This window comes from Tachysurus fulvidraco, chromosome 20 (assembly GCF_022655615.1).
Source record: "Tachysurus fulvidraco isolate hzauxx_2018 chromosome 20, HZAU_PFXX_2.0, whole genome shotgun sequence".
NCBI classification, from domain to species: domain Eukaryota; kingdom Metazoa; phylum Chordata; class Actinopteri; order Siluriformes; family Bagridae; genus Tachysurus; species Tachysurus fulvidraco.
In genome coordinates, this window is record NC_062537.1 from 3,821,453 (window position 1) to 3,847,068 (window position 25,616).

General features: G+C 41.7%; 1 protein-coding gene across 3 annotated transcripts in view; it reads left to right on the plus strand.

Moving 5' to 3' along the window:
- Positions 1-25,616, plus strand: part of pdlim5b (PDZ and LIM domain 5b) — a 54,379-nt gene that overhangs the window by 17,134 nt on the left and 11,629 nt on the right. Inside the window, exons 3-9 of one of the 3 annotated variants that reach the window (XM_027139434.2) lie at positions 3,664-3,815; positions 15,907-15,940; positions 17,320-17,879; positions 21,559-21,579; positions 21,693-21,707; positions 21,898-22,070; positions 22,327-22,357. In XM_027139434.2, the coding sequence (XP_026995235.2) occupies positions 3,664-3,815; positions 15,907-15,940; positions 17,320-17,879; positions 21,559-21,579; positions 21,693-21,707; positions 21,898-22,070; positions 22,327-22,357 (986 nt within the window). Of the gene's footprint in view, positions 1-3,663; positions 3,816-15,906; positions 15,941-17,319; positions 17,880-20,255; positions 20,273-21,558; positions 21,580-21,692; positions 21,708-21,897; positions 22,071-22,326; positions 22,358-25,616 lie in introns of all 3 variants that reach the window. The other 2 variants (XM_047804528.1, XM_047804527.1) reach the window with 2 other exon arrangements.

Sequence of the window (25,616 nt, forward strand, 5' to 3'; positions counted from 1 at the left end):
TTATGCACTGCGGTCAATGTCTACGGAGTGGAAAAAGGGGGGAAGTGTCTCATCCATTCTGCCATTTCCAGCTGCCAAACACATGTAACAAGAAGTGTTTGGTCGCTTTTATACCAAATTAAACAAATAAAATTTCTCTTTGCTTTCATTTGAGATGAATCACAGTGGCACTGAAACATTTTCACACCAAAGGACCCGGGAGAAGACACCATTCCTCAGCCTTAAAATGGAAAATTTGATTGCTTGGAATCGGAGGAACCTTGAATATGGTTTATATGACATCTTGCTTGAAATATCTTTTCACATCCAGATAAAAGTTTAATTGAAGGGGTTTGGGGTTGTTAAAATTATGTAATCGGTGTGTAAGTGAAGACGTGCTGTTTAATTTAAGGTTTGTATTTATGTGAGGCAAGGCTGAGGTTTATAGTATGTATAAAAACAAGACTCCTGGGAATCGTGACTGCCCATGTGCATGTGTGTGTTTTCCATCTGTGGGGAGGGTTCAACTATTTCCCCTGACCTTATGAATAGACCTTTTTGCCGTAGGGTGTCTGGGGGCTGTTCGCACCTGCTCCACCCTTGTAGTCATGTTGTCATAGTTAAACTTGTGACTCATTGCTTCTGGGCAAAAGTCTAGTGAGCAATCTTTGTGACGATTTGTATTCAAGAAGCTGTAGCTTTGTTGAAAGTGTCTGACTCTGACTCAAAGGTGTCTAGGGAGTAATGTCGAAATTGGACAACGAGGCATATTTCACAAGCTGGAGTTGCTCTTCCTGCTGAGTGCCTTTTCCTGAACTTTACCCTCCTCCTATTGACCCTCTCGTTGACCCGAGTCCTGCAGAGCTAACCATAATGCGTTCCTGGCGTGAGCACGGAGCCTGATAACCACGTGCTATAAATAAAGCTGTTCACTGGCACCACTAAGACTCAGGGTGGCTACGTTTATCAGCACCACCAGCTCCGCCTCCTGCTCTCTTTTTAGTGCCCAATTAAGCCTACTAGGCAGACCGCAGTTATGTCACTCAATGAGTTCAGCTCTGATAACCACATTGTGTGTGTGTGTGTGTGTGTGTGAACGTGTGCATGTTAGCTGACTGAAACTAATTGGGTCCTTAAAATCCACATGATAATGAAACAAAAAGTGGAAGTGTTTTTGCAGAAGCCCTGGAATAATAACACTCTCTCCTGTCTACTTCCTTTTTCACTTGCTTTTTTCCTCTATAAGTTAAAACTGGGTCAATGTAGTGAAGCTTATCCTTTAGTCCTTCCTTTATTTTCTGCTGTATTCAGGGCCTTCCAACATCCCTGTAATATTCTTGTTCATTTTAATCAACTTTGTCATCGAGTGCTGTGTGCCATACAGTCTGTGGTTTTTTTTTGGTGTTGCTTTTTTTTTTTTGCATTTGGATTAAGTGATTTTTAAAAAAGCCTGACATTTGTTTTGACTTTTGTTTCAAGAACTTTCATACCCTCGCTTGTTTGGGTGAACTGAACCGAATCCAATCCTGCCAGCCAGCCTGCCTTGTCTGTATCCATGTTCATTTTATAGCTACAAGCCTGAACGCGAGCACAGAACGTGAGAAGGAGGAGAGGAGAGCCGCCGCACAGGGGACGGACGAACGGGAATTGATTTACAAGCTGTATGGATGCTTGCGCAATGCCTCGAGGGAACACCTGGGCCTGAGTCGACCTGAAACCGTGGTTTCAACAGAGGTCTCCCTGTCCAGGCACATCTACAGGATCCAGTCTAGCATCCTAGACTTTAAAATGCTGATCTGAGATCTGTGTTTCATGTCATGGAAGAAGTGTAGAGTAGGAAGTGCATTCTGATCAATCCAGAGCCATGCAGTCAGGCTGTTCATAACAGAAGGATGACGCAGGAGCACAAGAGCTGCTGTCATTCCGAGTACATGCCATATCTAGAGCAGATAGACATCACATAACCACATTGTTTATTTTTATTCCTAGGAATTTTAATTATTTACATAATAAACTTCATGCATTGGACTTCACTGGCCTGTGTGAAAGGAATGAGCTGGGATACAGGTGCGTTTCTGCTTTTCTGACCAACTGGATTAAGTTTGTTTCATAAAGAAGACGTCCCTCTGGAAAATGCTTTACACCACCCCATAACTTGGATCAAGAGTGTAAAAATAATTGAAGTGCCATTCTTTGAAATAATAACTTGCAACAGAGCTGCTGTTCAGACGAGTCTCAAAAGCCCGCTCTCTTCCACAAGCAGGTCATAACTGGAAATATTTCCCTTGTTTTTCTAGTGGGCTTGGTTTTGAAAGCAAGATGTAATTCATTTAATTGCAAGTAATTTCAACGCAAATACAGCCGAAGTTTGTGTTCACTAAACACGTTCTCTTCAAGTTAAGCATTGAGGATTTTGAGGTAAACCATTAGCCAAGCACCGCGGCCACATCAGGACGATCCTCGTCCAAGCGACACGTCCGAGGTAGTGGAAGCTCTCGTCATAGCAATAGCTTGATTACGGTGTGTTACGTGACCGTGCTTTGCTTTGACAGATTACAAAATAGGCAGGAGTAGATTATATACTCCAACGTATTTTACATAATACATTATTATTTTGCTTTTGAGAACGACTGATTTATAGGTTGCAAGGTGACTATTTAAATAGCAAGCCACCGTGACTCATGCTGACTTGAATCTCTACCTGCCTCAGACTCAGGAGATTCTCTTTGCTTATATGAACTTCTGTGTATAGATTTTGGACAGGAAATCCATGTAGATTCTTCACCGAATAAAATTCAATGACACCAGAGTTAGAAGTAATTCCAGTGCCATTATTTATTTATTTATTTTGAAGCAGTTTGTAGCGTGATGCACTGCTGTGTATGCTGTGGGGAAAAGCCAGTGGTTGTTCGGCTGTAGCGTCAATCAAACAACCTGATGATGATGATGATGATAATAATATTGTTGATGAAAAATATAGCTTGCTATCAGATGTAATTGCCGACCCGCTTGTACATGACTGTATAAACTTAAATGACTGCAGTTTAGGTTTGTTTCATCCTCTCATCTCAGCAAGTGGTCCAAAAGCTACCAAGGTTCAGGATCTTCTCCAGTATAATTGGGTGTCGGGTAACTGATAACCCAGCCGGCTGTATCGCATCTCTAAATCTCTGAGCAGTGAGATGCACCATTATATTTACACCTTAATAAATTCCAGCTGTAATTCTTCTCCTCAATGTAGTATGTCACAGCGCTATCGGCAAAGTGGACGTTGGTATTTGGGTCATTTTCATGCCTGAAAAAAATAAAATAAAAATCAGACAAGAGTTGGAGTTGTTTTTGCTTCCTATCATGTAAATATTAACTTTCTATTACATGCTTTTTGTTTCTAGCTCAGAGACCTCCCTCGTGTCGTCCTAATGGAAACGACTCCTGTGGTGTTATTCTGAGCTATTTTTAAGCTAACCGCTGCATGATGGAAGTAAAAAAAAACAAAAAAAAACAAAACAAGAGCCGTCAATCGAAAGCAGTGTGCTTGTCCAGCTTAGACAAATTACTGTCTGATTTTTTTTCTGCAGTCAGAAGCCAAGAAGAACTCACAAGACCTTTCAAAGAGCAGTAGGGATTTCTGCAGCAATGTTGCTTTTCGTCTCTCATCTGTGTGTGTTTCCTTTTCTCATGCAGTTGACCGATGGAGGAAAAGCCGCCATGGCGAGGATCAGCGTCGGAGATGTCGTGCTGTCCATCGACGGCATCGCCACAGACACCATGACTCACCTGGAGGCTCAGAACAAGATCAAAGCCTGCACGGGCAACTTGAGCCTCACCCTGCAGAGGTACAGTATACAGAATGTGGAACGGTAGATTTAGAAATATTGGCACCCTTGATAATGAGTTGGGGCATATGGTGGCCTAGTGGTTATGGTGTTGGGCTACCGATCGGAAGGTTGTGAGTTCGATCCCAGGTCCACCAAGCTGCCCCTGAGCAAGGCCCTTAACCCTCAATTGCTCCGCTGCATAAAAATGAGATAATGTAAGTCCCTCTGGATAAGGGCGTCTGCCAAATTATGTAAATGTTTCAAAACAGATCCACACAAAACAAAACGATCAGAAAATCAATAGGAGAAAATATTTTATTTACAGAACTTGTTTAATACTTTTCTTTTCCTCATTACTTTCTACACTTTTTAATTGAAACATTATATGCATCATATTTTCAGTGTGAAGTCAAGTTAATTAACCCCTGAAGAATTTATCACAACCTTTTTTTTTCACCTAATTTAACTCTAGAGTTATCTGAACATCAGTCAGTACATTACTCTTAATGTACTGACTTATGGGCCATAAATTTATAGTTCTGCTCCATTTTTGCTGCATCACCCCAGCCAGAGTCGTACGCCGTGTTTATTTCAGTACTCTCATGTCAGTGAGTGTCAGGAATATTCCCCATAACAAAGATAAGATCTGTAATTGTGGGAATGTGATGGTTGTGCAGCAGGCGGTGGAAAGAGTTGTTTAGTTAACAGAGCGCTCTCTGCCGTGCCTTTCCCTCAGAGGGCCTCTTCTCTGGGCATGCAGGATGTAATGCAATCATGATGTTTGGGTTTGAGCGCTCCTTCTCATTTCAGCTCGCTCTAGTGCTCATCGAATCTGTTTGCTCTGCCGTCTCTGCCACGCTGGAGTTACTGTTAGAATTTCAGTGCTGTGAAAAGTTCTGATATGTTTTCCTATCTGATTTGCACTACATATTATTTGCTCATTAGCAGCAGTGCAGTTCATGAAATCATGCAGGTACAAGTCAAGATCTTCAGTTAAGGCAAAAAAAAATCAAGTATCGTAAAGGGGAAATAAAATAAAATTGTGTTCATGTTTGACTTTGTCTGCGAATCTGCTGCGATTTTTCATGCACTGTAGTCTCTTGAGTTGGAAGGGAAAACAAAAAATATCCAGCAAAGGCAGTTAACACCTTGTTAATGAGAGAGGACAGAAGCTAGAGCTAACATGAAGATTGTGACATGAAGAGATGCTTTTCTGTTCATCGTGGTTGCAAAGAGTAGTTATTTTCTAAATAGGTACTGTACAAAGAAAGGTATAAAAAGAAAATGTAATAAATTAATTGTTTTCTCACGGATCCTTACGTGATATAATGCCCAGTGAAGGAGGCCGTGGTACCAAATCGGTTCTCAAGAACTGAGACAGTTTCACTAGTGTTAGTGTTGGCTGCCATAATTAATGGGATCTGTTTATGGGCAGCAGTGCATTAGAGTAAAAAAAAAGTAAAAGCCTGGCCCTTATTCAGAAGCCAAGTGGGCTCAGAAAAACTCACAGGCTCTCATTCTGGAGTTCTGGGCTTTTGGGAAGGAAATTGAGACAAAGGGGAATGTGGAGCAATAACTCTGGAATGTCTCATTAAAGTTCTTAATGCGTTTTCGTAGCTGTCAAGCATTTGTCAAACGATCTGCGCGAACCATCAATCCTGAGCCGCTATCAACCGAATATCAGTTTGCTCTTCCAACCCATCGCAGGTTTATTATTAAAATAACATTACATTTAGAAGACTGTCGAGTTTGCTCGAAGGTCCCAGAGAGCCATTTGAGCAGTGTTAGTAAAGCATTAGAAATCATCCAGAACACTGCAGCTCAGGGGCCATCCACACGATTATTCATAAGTCCTTAATAAAGCGTCTGACTACTGACTGGATGTCGTGCGCTCGCGTGTATACAGATATACGGCTGCGACGCGGAAAAGCCTTTTTTTTTTTTGTTTGTTTTTTTTATAGCCTGCTCATGGAGCATTTGTGAATTCATAGTGTGAGCTTGTAATGTGCTATAGCATTTGAATAGTATCAAATAAATCATGCTTCTATACTTCGAACATTCAGATCTGCTTTGCATGCATCAGTGCAGCGAAAGGGAAGAGATACAAATCTTTCATCCGGTATAGGGACCTTGTTAATTCAAGTGCTATAAATCTTTATTTATTGGGGTTTTTTAAAAAAAAAAAAAAATCTGGAAGGACTAAAGAGACATTTCATCTAATGGAGTGTAAAACTGCAGCGTTGTACATATGCCGGTAATCTTCAGGATGTAACGTATGCCATAAATTCAGTCACACTGAGGCTTTGCCTTGATACATTTTTGAGGTCTTGGTCATTCAGACAAACAGTTATGTTTTGTTATATTATATTATGTTATGGGATCGAATCCAAATACTGTAAAATTCCCCCGGATTTTTTATTTATTAATTTATTTATTTCCGAGAGCTTAGCACTTAAAATCGTCATGCAGTGTTGAAATAATATTACTGTGTTCTCTTGGACAGTGCAAAATGAGTTAAACAGACTCCCGTCTGTCTCGGCCAGACCCCCTTCTCCCACCTCTGAAACCAAAATTTGTACCTGCTTTTGTCAATTCAGCAATGCCGCATTGATTTCTTCCATTCGTTCAGACCACAAGCGCTTCCCACTGTTTTTTTTTTTCTTTCCTGACTTTCCCAACGTTCCTTGAGGTTTGGTGGTGTTTTGTTAGCCACGAGGGTCTGCTATTTCTTTTGCTCTATTTTTTTATCCGAATATATGGTTGTTCTGTTAGGTTCACGTTAAAATGTTCAGGTGGTAAGATTTCGTTGTACACGGTGCTGATTTTTTTCAGCAAGAAACATCCTGTTGTGTACATGATAGAGAGCAGAGCATGAAGCCCAAAGCTGCTGATCGCAGCTGAAATGCAGGTGAAGGTAAACTTTTAAGGTACATGTGAAATTCTTCTCTTCTATCTCCTGGAGTTTTTTTGGCTGTGAAAGTTAATGTGTAATGTTGTTATTAACATATGAGATTTGTGCCTAGAGATTCCGGTGCTGATTTGGTGGTCAGACATTAAGTAAGCAGTAGTAAGCTGAAGTCTTTAAAGGCTGTACAATTTAAGTAAAATGAGCTGGTGAAAGACCTGGACAGGTTAAAACACTAAAGTGCCGCCGCATCGCCCTTTTATGGTAGACGTTAAGCAAGGATTAACGCTGCCTTTAGTTGAACTGGGAACCTGAACTATGTCATTGTTGACCTTTGTGTGTTTGAGCTATAACCTGGGGGAGAAACATGGACACCTGCGTCTCTGTATGTGTGCTGATCGAGCTAAAGGAAATAACTCTCTCAGGATGTGCTGCTTTGTTTAATTATCGATGCTGTGAGCCGCCATGTCGATTTGAGAGCAGGTAGTCCAGTGGCATTGTGTGTGAAGTAGTGAGAGTTAAAAGATCTTTAACCTAAAAAAAAAGGAAACTTAAGTCTTTTGCAGATATTGATGATAAAATTTGTTATTTAAGTCATACGGAATAGATTTTTCCTTTAAAGTACAGCTCCATATACTTGCTGCATCTAAAGAGCACAAAGCCTGGCATGTGTGGGTGAACAAAGCAGTTCAAAGTGAGCATTTTGGGCCATTTTACGATGTGGAGGAAAACCAGCGTGACCACATCGCTCTGGAGCCGGAGTTTGTCTCTGTACATGAACTCGCTCCCTCCTCTGGCCTCGATCTGCACTCCTGCTGTCCGGCTCTGCTCTTCTTTGTTTGGCTGGATTATCCTCACTGTGTGCATCTATTAAATGAGCTAGAAGACCTGTTATTCTTTCTGGGATGGATGTTCATGCTCTGCTCTGGGAGTCACTGGAAGTTCAGCGCGGCTAACTCGGGCTCGACGAGCCTTTTTTGTCAGGTCATGCCTGTCTATTTAGTATTTTTACTTCGAACATAAGCAGGAGCATTTTCAGTTTTTCACTCTTTTTATAAATTGCTGTTTAAACCCAACAACCGCTAACGAGCCCTCTCACGCTCCAGTGCCTTCGGCGTTTAAATGTGGGTAAAACCGTTCCATGAGGCCACCAAGACGTGTAACCAAGGAGGCTAAAGTCTTGTATTAATAAGCAACGTTTATGAGGTGATAGTGGTTTGGTATCCAAGAAACCTTCCTCATTTGGCAGGCTGTTGTGTTTCCAACTGAAGGCTTAAAAATGCCCCCCCTTTCCTTGTCGACATGATGAAGTAAATCATCCATTAGTCTGTTTAGCAACTCAAACTTCAAATATGTACCTCGAGCCAGAAGTAAAAATCATTAACATGGTAGTTTACAGAGTAGAGCTTTGTGGAAAAGAAAAAAAAGAAACTGTTAGCACGTTGCCTGCTAACTGCTGCTTTGTACACATTTGTTACGAGTGAATAATAGTACAGTATCTGTCGTTTTTCTAAGAGCCAGACAGAGTGCTGCCAGCACAGCTGGGTAAAGCCAGGTACCTTCTTTCTCAGTAGAGAAAATGGGACTTTTGCTTTCGGGATCAACAAATACACTATTATGTGTCAAAAGGAGTTGGAAACTTGGAGACATGTCTACAAAGCGAATGTAGCAAAGGCTTTTTTTTTTTTTTTTTTTTAAATACATCCCTTGTCTCACTAAATCATCATTTCAAGCCATTAAAAATTCCTCCAACTCTAAATTTCTTTTCACGAATTGCTTCTGGAGAGAAAATTGTAAGCGACGTCCATCAAAAGTGGTTAAAAGTGAAATGTTCGGATATCAGATTCAATTTCCTCACAGAATTTTATTTCAACAGGCAGCTTTCATTATCGATTTATTCCTTGATCTTGTATTTTCTCTAAACAAAAAACAAAACGTGAAAACAAAGCCTCGAAAGCTATAATAATTAACGTCCCGTTCATACTTTGTGTATTATCTCTTTACGGGTCAAAACTGATTGTGTGCATTGCACGTTTCTCTTTGGTTTAAACAGGTTTAAAAGCAATATCATTCAAAGGAAGGACTGTGTTTGGATTGTTGTTGAATGGAACAGTAAAGCCCTGGCCTTCAACTAGCTTTTGTATCCAAATATACCTGCAGTCAGGTAACATTAGCTCTTCTGTACTCTCTGCTTAGTTTTGTTTGACTTGGGGTGCATCCAGAATCTCCTTGTGCTCTATTTTACTTGACCGAAACTTGAAAACTCATTTGGATACAAGTTGTCCAACCGAATGACTGGAACTTAAAACTGGATCATCGCTTTTTATACATCAGGTCCATGCAGAACAAAACACCGACACGTCAACTTTCCTGGATGATGTCTGTAGGATGCATCTGGCCACATCTCTGTGTGACTTGTTCACTAACCATTGAAATAGAAATCACTTTAAACACTTAATGTTTTGTAAATCAACCTGTGGAGCCAGTGACCAGACATTACCCAGCCTGGGACACACTTTCCTGTTACTTAGAAAGGGTGATGATGATAAATATCCATTCATTTTCAAGTTATTGATCGAACTCGACTACCAGCCCACATTCAGGGTATAGTCTGTAGGGGGAGAAAAAATTTATACGCTTGCAAAATTGATCCAGCATGCCTGAAATACTCAGGAAGCAGAAAAAATAAAAAAGATTGAGTCTGTGCCCTTGGCACACTTTTCAATTTTCTGTTCCAACATTTGACTGCCCCAAGATTCTGCAGACTAAAGCTGGATAAAATTTAAAATGTGGTCTTAATGCTTTCTTCGAGTGTGGAGCGATCACTGGCGTCCTGCTGGTCATGCTTTATGGTATTAAGGGTCTCCAGAGGTGAGCGTGGAGGAATCTATACCAGTGATGACACAAATTTTCACTCATTCAACCACTTCCTTATTTATGTCAGGGCATGAATGATCTCAGTTCTGCGTGTACACATGGTGATATCTCTAGTGTAAAATAACACAAACCACATGGCCGATAAAGTCTGTTTGAGATCAGGATAAGCGAGATCCTGTCACTAAATTTCAACCTGTTAGCCTGCAACAAGGGTAACTTTGGGAGGCGCTTGAGAGATCAGAAAGGACATCCCTGAGGAAGTCGGGGCGTTCCACAATGCTGGGCTTCTTGAAAGAGTGATGAATTTGGAGTTTGCCAAAAGTCTTTTTGAAGGTTTAGCAAAAAAAATCAAGAATGGTCTGGTCTGATGAGATTTAAATTTCCACTTACGTTTGGTAGAAACTCAGCACTACATCATCGTTCTGAGAACACCATCCCCCCAGTGAAGCATGGTGGTGGTACAGTAGCATCGTACTGAGAGATACTCCTGGCTGCTTGGTTGCTTCTCTGACTTGTGCCTCCTTTACCTGGTCACTGACTTATGGTTGATGGCCTCCTCTGATTAAGGCCATGTTTTTTCTATTTTGTAATATTGGTGCCACACTGGATGTTAAAAGTTTGCATTATGAAACAAAACCTGGGGTCTATCAACCGAAGGTCAGTAGAGATTTTGTAGAGAACTTGTGAAGATTTTTTTTTTTCCACCAGTACTATTATTGCATATTTTCTGTCTATTTAGCAATTAAAACCCAAATTAATTCCGTTTCACTTTAAAGATCAGGCACATTCTGAAATATGGAAAAGTTCAGCAGGGACGAAAACTTATGCAAGCGGCTCTAATTTATCTTTTGATGCAAGCTGCTATTGTCTTGCGAATTTGATTAGGAAGATTCGGTCCTTGTGCACAGATTTTTCCACTTCAAGCTGTGATCTCTCCAGATATTTTAGCGGCTGGAAATATATGTAATTTACAGTAGATCTGGAACTTAAAAAACTTCTTTATAGGCTACATAAAAGGTAACAGTTCCAAGCTGTTGCACGATGTCTCCGAATATCTTCTCCAGCTTTACTGCTCCTCAGCCTAACGTTTATAGAGGCGAGCTCGTGAGATCTGGGAGAGCCATTATGAAACATCTGTTAGTCTGTGGTTGTGAGTGTGTGAGAGAGATGTGGGGGTGTGTGGAAGGAAACAAGCTGACTGAAATCACCGGCAGTGTGTTTATCTAATTTCTGCAGCTCTGAACTGATAACCTTGGCTTGTGATTTCAACATCAAAGATGGTGGAAGCTACGTAAACATTATGCAAGGGTATGCCAGTAGGAGCAGACAGCCCAGAACGCAAACATTACTGCGCTGCTCTGAGTCTGAATTGTAGTCCGTAGCTGTTTTTGAGGCAACAAAAAAACACTGCACAATATACTGTATGTATAAAATGTTTAAAGCCATTCTAGATTATAAACGTTATAGACTTTGTGCTTTGTGAGTTGTTATGATGTGCTGCACTACTGAGTAATTCATGTGATCCAGTATTATGAAAGATTTGTGTAGTTGTGCAATCTCTGGTGCTGACAGGCACAAAGAGGATTCAGAGCTCTTTTAAGAGTTATTGAGCTGATATTTGAAAAGGTTATTTAATAGTAAGTTGTCACTATCTGCTACTGCTCATTTTAGGCAAGCGTTAAATAATTATAAGACATGTTAAACACATGGAAAGCCTCACTGAAAGTCAGCTCAGTATTTCAGCTGGTAGTCCTGGCATTTGGTACAGTACAGTATGATGGTTAACAGTAGCCGTTCTTCTGTCAAAGACCTAAGTTATAACAAGCACAGAGATCACACCTTATCCACTTGTATTGACCGGCCCAGCCATGCCTCCCTTAATGAGCCTGGCAACCACACGGGCCACACCTCTTTAACTGACAGGCACCCCTACAGTTCACATGCACAGACAGGCACAGAGGTCGTCTTCATTGGTAAAAACAAGCCAAGCCACCTAAAGTTAACTAAACTGACAGGCTCAGGCTATTCCTCCATTACTCATACTGGCAGGCACTGTGGATATACTGATATTTACTCTGACTAGCAGGCACAGAGACTGCACCTCGTTTACTCTGACTAGCAGGCACAGAGACTGCACCTCGTTTACTCTGACTAGCAGGCACAGAGACTGCACCTCGTTTACTCTGACTAGCAGGCACAGAGACTGCACCTCCTTTACTCTGACTAGCAGGCACAGAGACTGCACCTCCTTTACTCTGACTAGCAGGCACAGAGACTGCACCTCCTTTACTCTGACTAGCAGGCACAGAGACTGCACCTCCTTTACTCTGACTAGCAGGCACAGAGACTACACCTCCTTTACTCTGACTAGCAGGCACAGAGACTACACCTCCTTTACTCTGACTAGCAGGCACAGAGACTACACCTCCTTTACTCTGACTAGCAGGCACAGAGACTGCACCTCGTTTACTCTGACTAGCAGGCACAGAGACTGCACCTCCTTTACTCTGACTAGCAGGCACAGAGACTGCACCTCCTTTACTCTGACTAGCAGGCACAGAGACTACACCTCCTTTACTCTGACTAGCAGGCACAGAGACTGCACCTTGTTTACTCTGACTAGCAGGCACAGAGACTGCACCTCCTTTACTCTGACTAGCGGGCACAGAGACTACACCTCCTTTACTCTGACTAGCAGCTACAGAGACTACACCTCCTTTACTCTGACTAGCAGCTACAGAGACTACACCTCCTTTACTCTGACTAGCAGCTACAGAGACTACACCTCCTTTACTCTGACTAGCAGCTACAGAGGCCATGCATTCTTTACCTATTCTTCAGCTACAGAGGCCTCGAAACTGTCACTTAAACTACTTAAACTGATGTGCAAAGAAACCTTCTTTGCTCTTACTTACTGAGAGGCAAAGAGGCCACACCTTGTTTATACAGACTAACAGGTACAGAGCATGTGCTTCTTTTATCTTCCATGCAACTGAATCATAAAGTTTGAGAACATAGTATGGGTCTACTTGCATTAGTGACTTTTGTGATCACTGCAGTCATGTGTCGGTGCTGGCCTTCTAGTAGCCCGTCTTTGGCTCATCATGCTGAGAGAGAGAGTGGGGACAGAGCCGGAAAGACTGAGCAAGAGCGTGTGTGAGAGTGTATACAGTCTGACCGCACTCTGAGCTACTGTGGCAGTGCTGTGATTTTGACCAGAGGCCTGGCTTCATATCTGTTACCAGAGAAACCAGAACCTCATCCCATCAATCTCCCTCTGGTTTGTATTACAGTACATTCGTCTGCTTTTTTCTATAAACACTGTGTAAAGTGACTCATGTCTTCAATATACAAAGCTTTCTGAGCTTGTTTGGCCAACTTGAGCTTAGCTGCTACCCTAAACTTTGATGGTAGAAGCCAGTAGGTCCCTCCTGAGATTATGTGCCTGTTTGTGGATGTATACAGTGAGGGAATGTTGAACCTTGTAGATTATTAGTACAGTGGCTCAGCCAAAACACAGAATATTGTCTGGCTTAAAACATCATTTTTTTGAATGCAAGTTCATAAAAAAAATAAAAAGTTAAGACGTCGTAACCCTGTAAGCAAAAGAAAACAAATATGAAAAACAGAACTTATTAGTTGCTCTTTAATATGTTGCAGCAGAAAAGCATTTACCCTGATGTCAGGAAAGTGTGTGCGCATGTGAAAGAGAGAGGGTACGACTGGGCGCTCTTCTGAGCGACAGCAGATTGGGATGCTGCTGCCCCACCGGGCTAATGCCATGTTGCTTTTGGCTCTGGCTGTGTGGAAATGTCGGTGCCCCTCCTACATTCCAGTAAGCCCTCTCTCAGTTTCTCACACCCGCAGGCACATGGGACGACCCGTAGTGTGCGTCTGTCTGGGAAAAGCAAAATCCTGCTGGAAAAGTCTATGCACTTGCCACTCTGTTGATTTATATTGTGCTGATTTTTCTCTTTACCGAACATGTTCACAGCGCTGAGGATCCAGATCGGTCATATTTTACAGCATTGCTTTGGCACTTTCAGTACCTCACTGAAACAGATCTCACGTGAGTCTGCGTAGCGTAAAGGGACGTTAAAAAACTCTTACCCTGCTAATTATTTAGGATTAAAGCTAGATTTGTGTCCATCACTACGTGTAAATTGGCTGTTCCTGTGAACATGCAAGGTTGACGTTCATTAACAAGCCTGCTGTATGTGTTGCCGTCACTTATAAATCTGGCAGGAATGTTTCGTTTGCGTCGGCCTCCTGAACATTTCCACACCAATTTACTAAATGTGTGATAAATGAGGACCAGGATTTTTTTTTCAAATCAGCAGTCCAGGTTTTATATATGGCTGTTGATGGAGGTACATAAATAATTTGTGTGCTCAATCAACTGTTATGAAAAACAATACACACATCCTTCATTTTTCCTTTATGAAATAAAATACAGGAGAAAATATTGGATGTTTCCCTCAGATCATTCCAGGTCTAAGGTTGTCATCAAGTGGCTGCTTTGATGTTGGGGTTGATTGGAGATGCATAGCGTGTGAGATTGCAGTTGGACAGGCTGTGGTCAGCAAACAGCTGTCTGTTATGCTAACACACACACACACACACACACACACACACACACACACACACACACACACACACACAGAGCCTTCTCATTTGTGAGCTCTCTGTCAAAACAGGCTGTCCCACTGTTCGGAAAACAGCAGAACCCATACCCGAGCAGATGTTCTCAGGACCTGTGTCAGATGTTCTGAGTGTGAAAGGGTGCTCACCTGAGATCCGGGCCCATTTGTTACACGTCTTCCGTTTGTTTAGGCTGGGCCTCGTTAAACGCAGCCGTATGGCTCTATTTGCTTGCCGCTTGGCTGACTTCCTTTTCCCAACAGACTGCTTCAGAGTTTTCATTGTGGCTTTTTCCTCTTGTCCTTATAATGGGGTGAACTTCGTCTAACAAAGCGGGGCTGTTTAGTGACCTAGCACCAGCTTTGTAAAAACTCCTCTTGTCTTCCTTTCCTAATATGGAAGAGTCTGTGCAGGAACATACCCCGCATTTCCGACCAAAACTTTTTGCTGAGTGGTGTGAGGGGGGGAAAAGAGAGCGCTGTCGTTTCCAGGGACAAAGTTAAAGGATTAGCGTGGGATTCAATTGTATATTATTTGCACAGTGCTTTAAAAAAAAAAAAAAAGCCATCGTCACAAAGCGGCTTTACAGAAATCTAATTTACAGATTTATATTTATATCCTTAATGAGCAAGCCAGAGGTGTCGGTGGTAACGGGAAAAACTAGAAAATTGAGAAAGTTTTAAAAATGATTATTGTAAAAGGAAGAGAGAAAACTTTACTCTTTAATATTAATTTAATATTCTTTATATTTATATATATATAATGGTAATTGAGGCAGCACACAGATGAGTGCATACTAGGAAAGGGTTAAATTATTAAAAACAGAAAGAAATGTCTGCGGGCATCTAAAAAAAAAAACCCCATTTATTATGGTTTGTTGTGAGAAGAATGCATTTTCACAAAAGCTTGTTTATTCAGCTCTCTTTACAGCTGTGGCGCTGTTTAATAGCAAGAAATCCTGCTGTTCGGTGCACGGCTAGGAAAAAAAGATTAAAGCCCCAAACGCACGTTACATGACAGCAGTGTTTCTCATAAGCCGAGCTTAAATCAAAGAGATCCTTATTCTGACCCGGTGGAGGTCTGTAGGTAAACTGCAGAAGTCTGTTTCACTCATCTGACGTGGTCCTGGTCTGTCTCATATCGCAGAGTATTTTGTCTCAACACTTAGGAAATGGCAGATCTCTCCAGTTACTCAACTTTAATCACGGAGATCACTCATCGTTCGTAAGATATCTAATATCCAACGCTCCCGCTGTGGCGTACTGGATGCCAGTAGCGATGCAGTTTGTGTTTAAGCCAGTTTGTAACGTTATTCCAAAGTCTGCTCCTGGCACTCCGTGTCTACGCTGGCATATCCCAGGTCCGCTCCAAAAATCCTCAGCTGTTGTCAGTAGAGAATGAGAAATGCTTGAACTCGGATGCCTCTATTTGCTGTGCTTTTATTTATGGACTGTGTAATGTGCCATGCAAAAAGGATAGAGCGGGTTCAAGCTGCACTGGATATTTTTCAAATCCAGGCAGAATGGAGCGATTACTTAACACACAAACATCGTGGCGTTTTATATGCAGCGCATTAAAATGTTTGCCATTAAATAAGCAGGTGTGTGGATCAATGTCTGTCACATTCAGCTTTGTATTGTAGTGTTTTCCTGGTAACTTAACTTCTGTTGTCTTTGTGTTTTACAGAGCATCCAGTGTTCCCAAAGGCAAAGTTCTCAAGGTAAGGGAAAAAAATGCTGCTTAAAACATGTTAAGTCTGAAACATGTGACTAAGCGTGAACACTGTTAAAAGTCGCCAAGAGTCAGATCCGAAGGTCTGAATTCACAACCGGATCAAATTGATCAGATATCAACAGCAGTGTTTATACTTCACTAATAAATTACAAATGCTTATTTAGCAGATTATTACTGTATAAAAGCTCGGGTAACACTCATTGGCTAGTTTATCCAGACATCAGATTGTTTTGCACTGGTTAATTCGTTGTTGTTTTTTTAATGCATCCTTTTAGTATTTATATTTAAGGCACTTGAAAGTCCAGAGCAACTTCCATTTGATCTCATTTTTATACACTTGAGCAATTGAGGATTAATGGCCTTGCTTTGGGTCCCAGCATTGGCTGCTTGGTGGACCTGGGATCTGAACTCACAACCTTCCGTGTGGTAGTCCAACACTTTAACCACTAGGTTACCACGTCTCCTGATAGATATTCGAGATATTTATCATTTACACCACTATTTATTGTTGTCATATAAGAACACTGCCAGTGTTTCAGGCTCCTTTCATCGGAACAGAGAACTGAGACAATTAAAAGACGACAGACTTTGCACGGGATTTCTGTAGGCTCCTGTGATAGATTGTAGATTTAGTCACAGATTTAGTGGGACTGCATAGAAATAAAACAACAATCACATGAAACATAAAAGCATTTAGAATCCTCAGATGTTTACACCATTGATTATACAAAGCTGCGATTGCATAAGATGCTATAAAGGTTAATATAATACTAGGACACTGGCATGGGCTACTGTAGTCTCCTTTGTACAGTAGGTCAAACAGCCTTTTCCATGCTAAGGGTTTTAATTGCCCTCTAGCTTTAAGCAGTGTCAGTTTCTGACCACACTTCTGCATCAGTCAGCCCAACAGTGATGAAAAGGATTTTCAGAAGTCTAGCACTAAACGTTACCATGACAGAGAACAGTCCTACTTAAGTGCCCCGAGTTTATCTAACACACTACCATGTGAGGGAACGGTCCACTACTCAAGCAGAAACCGGTAGATCAACTTGATAAAGTGGCCAATGAGCACAAGAGGAAAGGTTGTTGTACCAAATGGCCAAAAAGAACCAACTGAATTTTATTCTCTGAATATGAATAGCTGTATATACTAAAATTTAGATCCCCCTGTAGATGCAGCATGCATTTCTCAGTTGCGTATTTCTATAGAGCTGTGATGCACGTGGCTCCTTTCAGGTCTGGTATACAGCACCGATTATTTTAATGTTTCGAAATGGCTTTATGTTCAGTAAATAAATAATATTGTGCATGAGTTTGCAGTGGTGTGTGAGTGTTTTGCATGTGTGTGTCTCCCACCTCCTACAGGAAGAATCACCAGAGATAATTAAACCTGTGCCCATCAGCCACCCACCAGCTCCTGCCACTACTGCCATCCCCGACAAACCTCCCCCAAGTAGTGCCTACAACAAGACGGCCCGTCCATTTGGATCGTCCACCAATTTTAGAACAGTCAGCCCATCCTCCACTCCTGCTGCACCCAAAGCCTCCATCCCTTCTGCCTCCTCAGCTTTTACCCCTGCTGCTCCTTCCCAACAACCTCCACCACAACCCACACAAGGCCCACAACCTCCCTTCCCACTGGCGAGCAGCTCCACCTCTCGCACAGTCTCCTCACTTAACCCTGCCAACAAACCTGGCTCTGCTTATTCCCCCTTCTCTCACTCATCCTCCTCTTCCTCGTCCTCTGGCTCATCTTCACCAGCCAGAGTGACGGCCCCAGCTCCCTCATCTGCTCCTGTTGTCCCACCGTCTTCAGTCTATAACACGCCAATCAACCTGTACTCCAATGACAACGCATGTGAGGTGGCTATGGGTCAAAGGCGTGGCCTACTGCAGCAACAGGGTGGAGTGGAGCATCAGAATGGGTAGGTGGAGGCCGTCGCATGAGTCCTGAATCATCTCCACACTCTTCCTTTCCTTAACCCTGCCTCCATCCTGTCCTGCTTCTCATCAGACATCCTGTCTGTTCTCTTTAGTATAGCGGTCTGTCAAGTACACAATGCATTATCTGTTAATAATCTGACATTAAATTAAATTAAATGAAATAAACAATGAACTCGTCATGTGAGGGAGCAAAGTTTTTAAAGGGTTTGGAATGTGGGTGGTCCTGGCATCCAAGGAATACTTTACAGAATAACGTGGGATGCAAATTCTTATATTGGAGGTTTTTTTTTCTGAAGACTGACCTCATTTAAGCTTGAAACTGCACGCTGCCTTAAATGGACTGGACATGCTAGTGCAAGGCCCTTAACCATCGACTGCTTAGATATAGTCTACAGTGCAGGTTCCTTTGGATGGTAGTGTCATCTAACCCAAAAATGATCTTAGTTCTAAACTTTTGAGGATGTTTGGAATTGGTAATGTCTTTTCCAAAACCCAGGAAATGCCTGGATGGCAGTGAACAAGTCTGAATTTGCATTCAGTTAAGTTTAAGCATTTTTGGAAAAAAATAAAAATAAAAAATGCGTGCAAGCTCCCACAAGTCATTTTACTGACTTAAGAAAACATTTGCACTTGCTTAAAGCTATGTGTTGAAATAATTGAAGTTGAAAAGCTAATCCTTTTTGGTTAGACATGCGGGGCAGGTTTGAAATAAATGAAAAAATTCTGGTTGGAAAATATTTAGAGAAATTTTTACAATTTGCAGTCAGAAATGTTGTGTATTAGAGGGATATTTATTTATTTATTTATTTATTTATTTATTTATTTATTTATTTATTTTAAATAAGGTCACTGTATGGAAAAAAACACCCTCGTTCCAGCACGTTTGGGATTCGAAGTCAACAGGAAAAAGGAAACAGGTTGACATGCCCTTTATGACTTTAGACACGAGAGGCTACGCTCTCTGATCGATTATCCGGAGCTAGCGGCACGATAGCGGCTCCACGTTCGTTTGTCTGTCTGTCTCTTTTTGTTTGTCTGTAGCCAGGCTGTACATCTTGTCTTAATCTGCAGGAGTGTAGGAGAAACCCAGTGAGGCGCTCGGGGCTCACTAATGCTTGCCTTTGTCTAATTGAAGGTCTGCTTAACATCTTCTGTGCCCTGTTTTTTCTGAGTGCATACACTTGGCCTTAATTAGTCAAGAACCACGACCAGGATTGGAATTTGTCTGATCTTTTGCACCAAATCATTAGGTTTGAATCATACGAAGATGGGGAATGAACAGCGATGCCATTAGTGATAACGTGTCTAACTGGGGAGAAGCAGCAGCAGACTCACTTAGGACATGCAAACACGTATGACGCACTGTCAGTGTGTTTACAGGAAACAAACGCTAATGTGTGTTTTAGTAATGGCCCAGTGCCGGGTGGACGAGGTGTGGTGGTGCCACACCTGTACGTTTTGTTCCTGCAGTAACTCAGGGGACCTCGATTTGTCCCGTCTCCCATTACCGTGAGCCGTGTGAAAGTGGCTGGGAAACATGTTCATGTTTTTGCAGTGTTTGCTTTATAACGCCTGTGAATTTTCTCTCCACTCAGCACATTGTATAATGTCGGTATAGTAACGGCACTGGAGGAGGCACAGAGGTGCCCGACATCTGTAGATCTAACCGTGTAGATGCCTGGGAAATGTGTGTTTTGTCATGCCCTCTTTATAACCCCTGTGACTCCTTTTCTCTCGGGTTTTATCAGTGGCACTACAGGGACATGGCTATTTGTTTGACTATTTACGACCGGGCCTGCGTCTCCTCATCTCCTTATTGGAGCGCTTTTCAGGAACGCCTGTAACTTCTCCTTCCGAAAGCTTCCAGCTGCGTTTACTAAGTCAGCCAATTAGTGTCTAGGGAGGAGCCACGGTGGTGATGTTTGACTCGTGCAGCCTCTCACATTAAAGTAATTTGTCTCAGATGTTCCAGGAGGTGCTTTGTAGTGAGTGTGCAGTGCTTCACAAGGCTTTGTTGCTGTTTTGCTTCCTTGTTGTCGTTGGCAGTTTAAGTTTCGAACAATGCGCTTTTTAAGGGCTCACACAAAACCGCACATGAAAACAGATTCAAGTTAAAGGATTAATAGGACATCTTTCTGTTCCCTTTGTGTGTTCTGGGAACATCCTGTTTGCTTGGTTAAGTGAAGTAGAAGCATGTGTGTGTGTGTTTTTGTGTGTGAGAGTGTGTGTACAAACTCGATCTTCCTGCAATGTCATATGACTTGTTCACACATCTGTATCCCTCTGTTTCTCTTTCTTTCTTTCTTTCTTTCTTTCTTTCTTTCTTTCTTTCTTTCTTTCTCTTTTTTCCCTTACAGGAGGAGCCAGTAACAAAGTCAGTGTTATGGCTATACTGGTATCTGTTTGTGCCTGTGTGTGGTGTGTGATGTCATCAAGCCTTTCACCCCAGTTAACCCTCGAAGCATGATTGTACTTGCCTTCAGCACAGTGCAGTTCCCAACTGGCATTATTTCTTCTTCCCATTCCTTCCATTATCTCATTCGGTTCTTGTGTGGTCATAGCTTATAGCTTGCATGTCTGCTTCCCTGCGCAACATGTGCTCATGTCAATCCTTCTTCGTCCCGTGTGTTTTTTCAAGGCTTGCTATTAATTATAGCACACAATGTGTGTTCGCACGGGTATAAATAGTGTAGCTGTTGAGCACTTTGACATTTTGCACTGCACGTGTATGTGTGTGTGAAAGAGAGATGGAGAGAAAGAGGGAGAGAAAAGATATAGGGAGAAGAACCCTAGACAAGGGTTTGTCAAAGACAATAGTGAAATCTGCATGAGGTGCTGCCCTCTTGTGGTTTCTTGTGCAATTCTCTTTTCATCCGTTAGAAGGCAAAGATTAGGGCAGGGTTTATTTCTTAAAGTGGGGGTGTGTTCTATAAATAAATAAACAAATAAATGAATATAGCTAAGGGGTGCTCAATTTATTTTTAATTAGCAATGTTATATTTGTTATAAACGTCATTGTTATATATTTCTTTATAAACTTTATAGTTATTAGACTGATCGACTGCTCGCTTGAGTTATTTTAAACCTCAGTAGCTCAAAAACAAGTGGTCTGTAATTATTATGAAATTAATTCTATTGGTTTATGTTAGTCAAAAGCTCAGGCAATAAAAAAATAACACTAACACTTTATAACACTAATAAATAGACTGGGTGTTAGTGCACACATCTATATAATGTTCTTGAAATATATCTGTCCTGAGGAGGCCTGGGGAATTTATTTATCAGTTAAAAGCCTCCCTGGTTAAAATAATTTGAGAACCTTTGGCCTAGATGGTGCAGAACTACCTGAAAGTTTCTATGTGTCGGAGATAACGTGTCGGCGTTCAGGTACACAGCAAAGTGCGTAGACGATAAGTCACGCCGTGTCTGTAATCGCACGTACGTCATCCGTAGTGACTAAAGAGAGTCTATAGATGTTAGACTTCAGCACAAAATGAATGAAAGAACGAAGCATCCAGCACCAGATGTGTTGACTGATCAAATCCATCTCAGCTTCACCAAACTGCACCTTTTATGTTTGCTGTGAACTCTAAACATAAATATCTGCTTCTGGCATGTCGATTAACTGACCGTTATCATGTTGGTCTTTTACTTCCATAGTGGACCTCACAGTATTCTTAAGTAAGTGGTTGCAGTTTGTTACTTGAAATAAAACCAACGCTTGTTTATAGACGCTCCGATATCTGACTTTTCTCTTCTTCTCCTTTTCTGCCTTCTTAAACGTCGTCCCACAGAAAGACTCCACCCAGGTAACAGGAACAGCATGTGCTGACGTAGTGTCAGCCTGTGTGTGTTTTTTATATAGAAGGAATAAAACAAGATGCTGCTAGAAGACTTTTTTTTTCTGTTTCTTGAATACCAAAACAGTTTGTTATATATTACTATTAACTTATTACTTATTTATTTTAGATGTATGACATGCTTGGGTTGTTTTTTCAGAGTTCCCCGGAAGCCCATCACAGAAACAGAGCTGGTGGTGAATCACATCCCTCACCTGAGCGACGCCAGTAAGAAGCGTCTGATCGAGGACACCGAGGACTGGCGCCCACGCACCGGAACCTCTCAGTCCCGCTCCTTCCGCATCCTAGCACAGATGACTGGCACAGAGAACGGTCAGTGCCAGTTTCTGCTCATAACCCGCTGTAGGAGCTGTAAAGCTTTCTCCTGCCGAGACTTTTCACATGCTCAAGCAATTACATCATTTCCTGTGATGATTTGTGTCTGGTACCAAGTAAAATAAACAAGCAAAAGCATTTTTAATGGTCTTTCCACTCCAAATGCTCAGATTTCTATATTTGATCCTTTCTATTCTCTTCAGTGTTGTTCATTTTATATTTTTCTTCCATATTCTTTCTGTCTTTCTTGCAGAACAAGCCCAGGAGAACAATCCCGGAAAGAAGTAAGCAAAGATATTGTGATTTGATGGATCTGGTGCTGTTTTGTGCTGCATGAGCATGTTGTTTTCCCTTAAGTGTGGCTATTTACTGTGTAGAGTCCAGGCCTCACCCTGTGTTCACACGGCAAACAGCAAATTGCTCATGACTCTTGTGGTTTGTTGCTTATGGGTGTGCGCTACCATGATGCACAGTAAGAGTCCAAATAAACAGCTCCCTGTATGATTTTTATACCACCATATTGTTTAAAAAAAACGATCTAAGTTAAGTTTCCCCCAATTTTTTTTCGTCAAACAGGAATTCAATGTATGTAGGAACTAAAGTTTTGAGGGGGAAAGTGAAGAAATGTCCGAACACACACACCCACACACCCACACCCACACACCCACACTCTCTCACACACACACACACACACACACACGCACACACACACGCACACACTCACACACACACAAAAGCACACACTCACACACACACACACACACACACACACAAGCACACACTCACACACAAGCTCACACACACACACACACACACACACACACACACACACACACACACACACACACACACACACACACACACTCACTCACATACTCACACACACACACAACATCGTATTAGACTCAGGAATCATTCAAGCCAGATTGAATTGGTGTCCTATCTGATTCATGTAGAAATGGTGCCTGTTAGTGTGAATAGAGAGTCGTCATGTCAGCCAAGATGAGCCAGTCCACTGTTGACAGGCCTGGAATCTTCACTCATCAACTCAAGTTTCTCTGCTGCCAGAGTGGAACGCAAACCACCCTGGAATGCAGTCCCCTGAGAAGCATCGTGGGTAAATAATTGGGATTATGGGTAATCAGGAAACGGTGCAAAATATGCATGGAAATGGAAACCATCATGAGTCAGTGTGTCTGAAGGCCAGACTCTTGTAAACAACACTGGCTAGTGTCTTGGCTGCTCGTTCTGACTTTAATTGCTATTCTGAAGCATTAATGGTACACAGAAGGCATGAATAAGCGAGACATTCCATATATAGGAACGTGCTGCATTTTACAAAAGCTTGCCCTGTGTTGTCGCATGCTAAAAACGATGTGCTTTTCTTTTACAGCATTGCCAAAGCTTTAACACTTCTTTTCCTGTTCTTTATTTCCTCTGCGGTCGTCCTTTATTTCTTGCCGTCCGGGACACCAGGGTGAATAAAGTAGACCCCGAGGTCGTACGACCCATGTACAACAAGCTTCGGGACTGGCATCACGACGTCTCGGCTCGGGTGCTGAATGTCCAGTAGTCACGTGACGCTTCGACCTTGTTCCCTCTACTGTATTACACACTCACTCCACACTGGCTTTCAGATGTAGACACACGATCGTTAAAAAGGCAGATGATTTGCTGACTTTTTCCCCCCTTTAATTTATGTGTGAATGTGAGTCAGGTTGAAGAATGTGTTCTGAATAAGGGATGCAGTACGTCATGTTCTTTAGAGAAAGAAACAGAAAAGAAGGAGATTCGCAGATTACGGTCAGGACGACACATTTCTTGCATGATTTACATTTTAAGCTGCTGCTTCTTTAGGGGTTTGTGTTTCTTCCGTTTCCTAAACCTTCTGTTTTTCTTCAGATTTTCACTCTATTAAAAAAAAAAATCTGCTCTCCTTTTACTGATTTCTGTATCTGATTTAAATTAGTGTCACTGTCTGTAAAATAAACATCTCAAACTTTCTCCTTTTGTCTCTCTTCCTGAGTCCTGTCCTCTTTTACGGTTTCTGTCCTGCTCTCTCTGTCCGTCGGTCTGTCTTTCTGCTTGCAGCACTTTTTAAATCTCTGATGAAATGTTACATCATTAAACTCAAAGTGCTTAGCAAAAGGTCTCGGAGTTTGTCTACCATTACAGTGATGGACATGACATTAAAGCGTAAACAGTTCTGCACAGATTCGTCCTTTGGTTGTTCAGAAACCTCATTTATCATTTCATACTAACACTATATACCACAATAGAGTTATAACTGTTATAGAGTCTTTTCTGCTTATCTATGAAATCATCTCACATGCTGAGGGGTTTTTTTTCTCTCTCTCCTTCTCTCTCTCTCTCTCTCTCTCTCTCTCTCTCACACACACATGCACACACAAACCTCTCATCATATGAAGAACTGCCAGCTCCTGTCTCCTCTCTGATGGAAAATGTCCAATATTTATTTATTGTCCTGGATAAATAATAGATGAGCTTTCTCCTTTGGGCTGAACAGCTCCTAGCCCTGCCTCTTTATGCCTGTCTCTCCTGCCTTTATTCTCTCCTTGTTTTGTCCTCTAGGCGATAAGGAACATAAAGAACAAAATGGAACATGCAGTGCAGGAGTAAAAAAAAAAAATTAGACACACAAAGCAATACATAACGTATTGGTTTGGTCAGAGGTGGAACAGAACTGGAGGGGGGCATTATATATTAATACTCCATTCTCTTTAATGCACTTCTGTTCTGACTAGCCACAGGGTACGAGAAGGTGGAAAGGGTAGTGTCATGTAATGCTGGTCATGTCCTTCAGATGGCAGTATGGTAAAGAGTTGTTTTTTTTTTCTTACCCTTTTCTGTTTGCTGCTATGACGTAGTGATCAGACTGAACTCTAGGCTTTTGTGTGTGCTCAAATAGAGAAAACCCAAGAAAATCTGTTTTCAGTTTATTATAGATTCAGTTTAATAAGCAAATCATAGCACTACCGCAAACAGTTTTTTTAATTATATATTTGTTTCCTCCAGACTTCAGTAACTCAAAAAGAGCTCTACTGTTTACTGGACACTTAATAATGTTTGACATGAATCTGATGCAGGAGTCCATATCATTTATTTTTTAGTTACATGGCTCTTTGTCTACAAAATGCTTGAGAACCCCTGGTATAGCGTGTAAAATTAATTTAGTCTTAACTCCTCTACACTACAAACACAGCCGTGGTTTGCACTCAAATGATGACAATATTGTAAATATGAAACAAAATGAAACCTGTGGCACATGGAATCACTCGCTGTCTTGACATCATGAAAGACGTCGACCATTGACAGACGGGCCGAACCGTTGTCCGTTGTGTTTGTTTGGAAATTAAGTCGTATTTGTTCTTGAGTTTCTGTAATCAGAAAGTGTGTGTCTCAACAGCATCTCTGAATTTTGTCGTCCTACAGTACATAAGTTCTTTCACATTTACAGCATCAAACTTTCGGCCAAACAGGAGAGACCTCTGGAAAGGTAACCTCGAAAAAAATGCCGTTTCA